The 9,043-nt window shown below is 31.8% G+C and overlaps 1 protein-coding gene across 1 annotated transcript; it reads left to right on the top strand.

Moving 5' to 3' along the window:
- The first annotated feature begins 358 nt into the window (after positions 1-358).
- On the top strand, positions 359-7,286 carry LOC128177494 (uncharacterized). Its single transcript, XM_052844212.1, has 9 exons — positions 359-627; positions 999-1,066; positions 1,221-1,298; positions 1,514-1,582; positions 1,966-2,179; positions 3,596-3,850; positions 4,094-4,194; positions 4,907-5,178; positions 5,484-7,286. The coding sequence occupies exons 3-8, from the start codon at positions 1,296-1,298 to the stop codon at positions 4,985-4,987; spliced, it is 723 nt and encodes a 240-aa protein (XP_052700172.1). The 5' UTR covers positions 359-627; positions 999-1,066; positions 1,221-1,295; the 3' UTR covers positions 4,988-5,178; positions 5,484-7,286.
- The last annotated feature ends 1,757 nt before the right edge of the window (positions 7,287-9,043 follow it).

The following is a 9,043-nucleotide window of genomic DNA, read 5'->3' as shown; positions in this document are numbered from 1 at the left end:
TTTTTACAAAGACCAGATACATGCTAACAAGATATGTGTGTAATATATTCATTTAAATGATAAACTATCTATTTCATATTAAAATTCCGTGGGCTCTATTACTAAAAGATTTTTACAACTGTCTAAACAATAGGAGTTTAATCCTTAAGATTATCTCCCTTTGTGGAACTCTTCTGAATTAGAAACAAGATTCCGTCCATTAAAAATGGCAGACGACTGTCATCCAAATTATGCATTTAAAAACAAATGCAGTTTTTCTGCATTTTCGAACATCACATGCGGATTATCAGCGTTTTTCCCATCTGAAAGGGAATTTGTTCAAATTTCTGACTGTTCAAAAGATGTTACCGGCGTCTTAGGTCTTTAAAACTTGGACAGGACAGCATTCCATCTGAGGGACATTTACTTCTGCTCAGAATTGGATTATTTTCACCTGTTCTGAATAATTTTAATATATGCCCTAATCATCGTGAAAAACTCGGTGTAAAATGGAAAAGACACAGTGTGAAGTGTTCATATCCAGACCATTCTCTGAATCTCACAATGGAAAGATGGAACGGCCAGTGACACCACAAATGTCTAGATTCCTCCTTGGGCACAAAGGAGAGTTAGTGCCTGTTGGATCAGGTTAGTTTCAGGATAATTCACTCTCAATTTTAAAAAAAAGTGATGTTCTTTTAACATTACCAGGATCAAATCCCCCAGGGGGTCTATTTTTTTAAACTCTCAACACTGTTCAAGATAAAATATTAATTTTAAAAATTGTTTTCACCAAATTAAATGAAGGGCTTTCAAGATTAATTTGTGCAGATTGTGTTAAGATTAATTATATATGTATAGTGTTATGTAAATATTGTTGTTATTTCAGAAAATGCTGTATTAAATATGCTCTCAATATATTTACATTTACTTATATCTTTTTAAATTTTTTTTAACCTTTAATTTAATAAGCAAATCTTGCCATTAAATTAACTTCAAAGTCTTCTTTTACTGTCCAGGCATTTGTCGGAGATGTAGATTTGAATTGTACAAGGAGATGGAAAATTCGAACAAGATTGAGAATGAAGTAAGATATGAAAAGTTGATACAGTAATATAAGAGGAATGGATATATATATATGTGCAATTATTTCATTTATAGTTTGAATGTGGTTAAATTAGATTAAATTGCTTTGGATACATTAAGTTTTACATGTAGTTGTTAATTATTATATTTTACAGTTACCACCAAAGTGTACACATCCAGATGTATTGACACCAATAATGATTTAGGACACTAAGGAAGTTAATGTAGATATGGTACACATGGATATTTTTATTTTAAAATCATCAATGATGATTTATTTTATCCTATATCACTGTATGTGTAATTTGGTTAAATCACTGACAATCAATAATATGCATATAAAGATAATCAGCTTTCCTTATTTTTGATTATGTATTTCATGATTTTAATTAGAACCTGATTGATAAAATAATTGTGCATTTTAATTGAAAGTTTTATTTTTATACAGGAAGAAAAAGATGAAATTTGGAAAACTGATGATCACCTGGAGATATTTTCTGATGAAGATTCAGTGGGTGTAAGTATCTGTGATGACTATACTTGAACTGATTACAACTTTGGTCGTGGTGTACTTATAAAGCATTGCAAAATCAACTCATCATTTAATCAACTTTTACTATCAAAACACTGATAATTTATTATATGAATAAAATGTACGACATAAATTACTTGTTTAATTTTTATTGGGCAATATTCACTTGACATGTACTAACAACATATTTATGATAAAACCTACCAGGTAAATGGATGTTAGTTTAAATCAAGTTAATATATATGTATGCAACTGTTTAAAATTTGTTAACAATGTTGACTAAATTACACTTATTCAGTAGTTGTAGAAAAAATATAGCTCTAGTTATAGATTTTTGGTTGTAAAACTGATTTTCTTAATTTTGACAGCTTCTTGGTTCTCAACCATCATCACAATCCTCATCTTGGAGTGAAGAAAATAACAACACCCTAGATATTTTCAATAAAGCTGTAACTTTGCTTGGACATGGGAAGATGAGCCCACTTAAATTCAAAGTACATCAGAGGCTGTACAGCCTTAAGCCCTCCACTAAAAGATTGCTTAAGAGAAAAGCCACAGAAGCAGTCAATTTAGTTCTTGAGAGTATGTTTTATTTCTTTTTTGTAACACAGTTAATTATATAATGCTCTATTAACGAGGCCGGGTCTAATTTGTTCTGCCCTAGATTTTTGGATGAAACTTTTTACATGAATTTCTACTGATATAATTATTATTTTAAGATTAAAAAATAAGACATTTACCACACCGTTTGCTTAGGGGGTCATCTCAAAGTTTGTTAATCTTTAACATAGGACCCTATGGGATTTTGCTTGAAATGTATCAATTTTGCATATTTTTTTACATTTTTTCAAAACTTCTGCCCTAGGGATTTCTTTTTCTGTTCTACATATTAAAGTTATTGCTAAAAGGCATCAAACGGTCAAATAAAAAAACCCTTTTACCTCCTGGTTTGTTCCAGGGGTCTTATCAAAGTTGATTTTTGTATGCCCAATTTCCCAGATTCGTCAGATAATGGCTATTTTTTATTTGACAAAGGCGGAAAAGGTTATCTGTAAAGTATTATTAAAACATTCAGACATATTTAAGTAATAAAAAAATATATAACATCACATATTAAGGGTCATTGATATAAAATACATGGTTACTGTCTTGAAATATATGAATTAAGCTATATTTAGGCGGGTTAAGAAAACTTGACAGAGGGCTAGGCTTGCTGAACCCTCTTCACGTTTTCGACCCGAGCCCAAATATAGCTTATACTTCGAGACATTTATGTTTATTCCACAATATAACATTATTTTTACGCATCAAGCGAGATATTTTCAACAATTTTCGCTGAATATCTGCAGTTGAAACTATCACGCCATGGCGTCAACCAAGCAAAAAGATGACGTCACAATACAATTAAACGCTGCGCGAAAGCGTGCGTACTCGTTCTGTACTCGGCCTCGTTAAGACTCTCTCTCTCTCTCCCCTCTCTCTCTCTCTCTCTATCTCTCCCTCGCACTCTCTAATAGGACTATCTCTCTCTCTCTCTGATCACTGACTCAGACTGTTTGTCTTTCTCTTATTGGCTCAGACTCTCTCTCTCTCTCTCTCTCTCTCTCATATATTTTAACTTTGAACTGATTTATATAATATCCTATTTCTCTGTGAATCAAGATTCTCTCTCTCATATTTATTTTAACTGATTTATATAATATCCTATCTCTCTGTGAATCAAGATTCATTCATTCTCTCTCTCTCTCTCTCTCTCTCTCTCTCTCTCTCTCTGAAATAGTAGTAGTATCTCTCTATCTTATGGTGACTTTAGATCTGTCTTTCTTTGTCTCTTTTTCTTTCTCTCAAAAATTTTATTCATTTATATATAAAATCCATACTAGTAGTAGTACATGTATATCTATATTTTACAATGACTCGATATTTGTCTCCCTGTTTCTCTTTGTCTCTCATATATTATATTTGTGCTCCATATTTACAGTTTTTTATTTATTTTAGGTATAGCTCCAGGACAGGGAAATGAATTGTTAAAGCTCATTCACGAGCCAGAGCAGCAGCAAGAAACAAGCTCTAGCAAACTTTATCAACTTGTTGTTAAACTGTACAGTGAAAGCACAGACAAGGATGTTAAGAAACGACTGTTGTCCATGATTGCTTGCTCTCATACAAAAAAACAGCTTCAGCAGATCATTCCCTCAGTCACCATGCATGCTATAAATGAGGCAAGGAAACATGCTGTTGAACATTCTGAAGGTATAGTAATTCACTTTCATCACTTTATGACTTGCACATGTATTGAATGTGTGTGTTATATTCAGGCCAATGTGTGCTTTAAGAACATTATAAGTGTAATTCATTATTAGCTAGAATAATGATAAATATTTCTAGATTTTTTAATTCCTTAATTTGATTGCTTCATGTTGTGCCCAAATAACTTGTGAGTAAAAACATGTTGAGAATAAGCTTTGTTAATTACATTTAATCCATTTATTACAGGTGCTGAGGTTCCTAAACAGAAACCAGTATTTCATAAGAAAATTGATCTCATGAAATTGGACCATGCACTGGATTTTATCTTCAATCCAGCATTTCATCAGGTATCTATTAATTGTTTTGTATGTATCATGCAGTTCTTTGCAATTATGTACCTCAATGTAATGATAAATCTGTATCAGGTCATGCAAATTAAGGTTTCACTCATGATTTCACTTTGTGTATGGCAGCTCTCTGTGTCTGCAAAAATAATCATGATTCTCTCTAACCAAAACCATTGGCAAAATGATTAATTAATATATTCATTTCAATTGAACTCCTTAAGTGCTATTCAATAAAATATGAAAATATAATTATAACATGTATTTCATGTATTTCAATTATAATAATTCAGATCATGAAGGATGATCAAATAAATGTACTATAAACCAAGTATCATCCTTGTGTGATAAATATTCCTGAGTTCCAATGATTGCATAAAGTGGTATGGTACCATTTAAACAAGTTTAAACTTTTATTAATATATACTTATTAGAATACAGTTACCGGCCAAACATGCCTGTGAAAAAAATGTGACTACTTGTTTGCGGGGATTAAAGAGGTCATCCCCCCCCCCCCCAAAAAAATGATGGGGATAATAATTGGTTTACAGTAATTAAACAATCAAACATGTGCAATTGTAATTTTTGCAATTTCATTTATGCATGAACTCATAATACTTTAAATTGTGTAATTAAAAATTGATATTACATGTGTAGCAGAGCAAAAAAGTGCTAGACCTAACTAGTACATGTATATATAACTTATATTAAACAGGTTTCCTCTGTTGGTACTAAAGAGATGAAACTAGAGGATGGCAGCATTGTGTCCATTCCAGAGGTGGTCAGAACAGTCTAGCTGGCACTCAACTCTGATCAAACTCTATCTGGCATATTGTGAGGAGACAGAGTTTATTCCTCTGTCTAGGTCTACATTGTTCCATATTCTTCGAGTTTGTCCCGCTTCAAGGCGCACAAATCTGAAGGGTCTGGACAATATAACAGTAGATGGAGAGAGCTCATATGATGTGCTTCTATCAGTAGTTGCAGGTTTGTAAAGTTTATTTTTCATGAAAGACAATACGTGTACGTAGATTAAATTGCTAAATTCTCCTCAGCTTCCTGTAGAATTTATACCATAGTTCTTTGATATTGACTTTTTACACTTACGGTATGTGATGGAAATGTCACCAATCAAGGGAATGCTAAATGCACATGTATCTGTAACAAATTCTAATAACCAAAAGCGTGTTTCAAACAGTAAAGACATTCATATCCTCTACTCTTACGGTGATTATCGGTAATATAATTACATTACAACATGTATTACGACTTCATTATGTACTGTATTGTAGATGTGGAAAAGTACATAACAGATGGATTATTGCTAATGGAACTGAAGGAATGCAAAGAATCCTTGGCATCTAGTAGAATTTATATGAAAACAGATTTTAAAATGCATTTGAAACAGGTATTTAATTGCAATGTATTAAAATAATATGTTTTATTGCTGTCATATTCAATATGACTGTTACACTTTATCAATGTAAAATTAAGTGGCAAGTTTAAATGGGACTTTTTTAAATAAAATATAATATCAGATTTGATCCATTTTTGTTATTCATAATGGACTTGCTTTACTGAGGTAATTTGATTTAAATCAATTATTTTTTCTCTTTCAATGCAGACTGACCACTGCAGTGATCTTTATTACAGTACACTGAAATGTTTATAATGACATCAAGCTTTAGAAGTCAAACCAGTTCAACTACTCTTACAGTTTTAATTAATGCAATTCAAACATTAAGGAAATCTTTCAAATACATGACTAACCACTGCATGTTTTAATTATAGGACCTAGCAGAATTAGAAATTATATCTGATTTTGTTTTGAAATCTGGATCAGTTGGGCACATTCAAAACCCCAAAGAAAGCAATGATGTTGTTGATTCTTCAGATGATCATGCTTTTAATTGTCTTGAAGCAGAATGTACCCAGATCTTTACAAGATACAGCGACATGCAAAACCATTGCTTAATCGGCAATCACACTTACCAGCTCCAAGCAAGGTCATCTTATGATGATATAAAAATGAGATGGATGGATGCATGTTGTACACTATCAGAAGATACTCTGAAATACTCTAAAACCGGAGAAGGGGTCACTGAGCAAGTGTGTGTGCAGTCTGATATGGGTTGGGCTTTGAAAAAACAGAGAAAAAGTGCTAGATTCTCAGATGACTTGAAATCATATCTTAGTGATATATTCTTGCAAGGAGAGAGTAGTGGAGCAAAGGTACACCCATCAGTTGTCACTAAAAACATGAGAGTTGCTAAAAATGAAAATGGAGAAAAAAGATTCAGTGCAAACCAATATTTGGCTGTTGGTCAAATCTCATCTTTTTTTTCAAGACTTTCTGCATTGAAAAAAACATCCTCCACAGATATCAGTGATGATGATTTGGATGCAGTTCTTTTGAACATTGCTAAGGCCGAAACAGCTGCAGAATTTCAGTAGGATGGACATAATTGACTGAGATAGAAACATTACTTATTTTGTGACAAGGACTGAAATTGTTTGATACATAGATGTATATAACTTATGCAAAGTGTTTTTACTGTGACAATATCTGTAGATTTTAAAAGAAAGCTGGGTGGTTAACACATTACTCATCAGCTCTTAGTAACCTTTAATTTTTAGATATGACGTGCTAAGCTAAAGAAAATCATTAAATTTCAGCTGGTGAACGTCAGTATTTTTTTAATATCTTTATAAAGAGGTCTTCCCTTTAAGAATACCAGTGAATACTATCTTACAATGACCTCAACCATCCAGCCCTGTTAATTCATTCTTGTTTTATGATAACATGGTATCATTTCAATTGAATTGATGTACAAGATTGTGCGTAATGGGATGAGGGGTGAGCAAAACTCCATCTTAACGAATAATCTACATGAACAGTACAATTATTGTCTGATAATGATTGCATCGGTTGACCAATACACCATGTACATGTAAAATTAATACATAATTGATAATTTGACCAAAAACCATGCTGATATATTGAACCCCATGTATTTTCATATGAATATCATCCTCATAGTTCCTACTTGCTGAAATTCTCCTGAAGAACAATTAAATATGGAAGCTCAATTTAATTTGTTTTTCATATTTTCTTTAACAGGATTAAATAGCTCAATCACAGGTATAATAATATTATTAAATTCAAGTCAAACAAAAAATGTACATAGGTTATTAAAAAAAATACTGTGCCTAATGGATTAGATAAGTTTTTCTTAATTGCAAATTATTTCAAGAAATATATAAAAATGAACTGAAAATCTTGTAAGACAATTGCTCTGCACGATTTAGTGATCGATGTGTTCAAAATTTTAATATTTGGCTCATGATTGAAAGCGCCCAAATGTAAGGTATTGAACAGATATTACATTCTTACCATCACCTGCATATCAATTACCTATTGGTCTATTCAGGTGTGCTAAGTTAAACAAATTGTTCAAATGTCAAAATACAAACAGTAAATGGTCTGACAAACCACTGGTAGTTAAAGAAAATGAAAAAAGGGCAATTTAGCAAAATTTCCCAAAGAAAAAATTATGCATAGTTTAAAACAAATGACCATGAACTTTCCTAAATGACCCTGGGTCAAGATGATGACACACATTCAGATCTTTTGCAATCTTTGACAAATTGTATGAAGTGAAAACTCCCCCAGTTTCTATTCACTGGACACAAATAATGCACTTTTTCTTCAAGTGACCTCGAACTTATCTAAATGACCTTGAGTCAAGGTCTTGTCACACCTCGGGCCATCAACAGTTTTTGTGTGATATAGAAATTCCTAATCATCATGTTACTCCAAAAGAAATATATGGATCAGACACTTTTTATTTAAGTGACCTTGAACTTGTCCACATGACCTTGGGTCAAGGACACAACACAACCTTGTTTCCTACAAATATTATAATTGGTGGAAAAAAAATCTTTTCATAACATTTATCTGATTTATGCAGTAAAACTTCTAAAATTTGTGTTCTTAAAGGGATTTGTTTGTATTTTCAGTATAAAAACAACCATTTTTTGTTGCCTAGCAACGGGCATATAAAAGAAAGAGCCCATGGAAATAAAAGTAGATATAATTATTTCATCTCCTATATATTCATTTTGAATATACTTACCATGCATATTTATCTGACTTTTTTTGCTTTACTAAATTAAAATTGACTAAAAACTGTTTAAAACGCTGATTCAGCAAAATTTGAAAATGACCTATCTTTTGAGGATCGGTAGAAATAAATTCCTTTATCTATTTAATCTATTTTGGTGATGATTATAGTATATAATATAATGTCTTTAAGAAATCAGATTTTGTTTAATCAAATTGATTCTCAAAGATTAAATTTTAACATCTGAAATGGTGATAGTATACCAAAACCATAGAGCAAATTCAGCTCCGTTGCTAAGGGAACTATCTTTAACTGATTTCCATAGTAACGTTTCATGAATTTAATTTTTATTTTACATACACTATATTTGGACCATAAAAAAACAGTATGTGAAATATCATCATAATCTGAGAACCTACATGTATCACCTTTTGTCTGAATTTAATATGGACTGGTACTTAATTAAACAATAGTTGGACATAACATCGACAATTGGATGTGACTGTGGAATATTTAGAAAATCAACATTTAAATCTCCAACTATGACTATTTTGTCGGATACTTCCCCAACTTTATCTAAAGACCATAAAAAAATTTGTCCAAAATCTATTGTCAGCGTGAGGAGGACGATATATGCAACAGAGGAAAAAGTTACAGGTGTGGATTACGATTTCTATCCATAAACATTCTATCCCGACTGGTTCGTATTCAGAGCGTCTATGTACTTG

Source organism: Crassostrea angulata, chromosome 3 (assembly GCF_025612915.1).
Source record: "Crassostrea angulata isolate pt1a10 chromosome 3, ASM2561291v2, whole genome shotgun sequence".
In the NCBI taxonomy this organism is placed as follows: Eukaryota; Metazoa; Mollusca; class Bivalvia; order Ostreida; family Ostreidae; genus Magallana; species Magallana angulata.
This window is presented reverse-complemented; position numbering and strand designations above follow the sequence as displayed.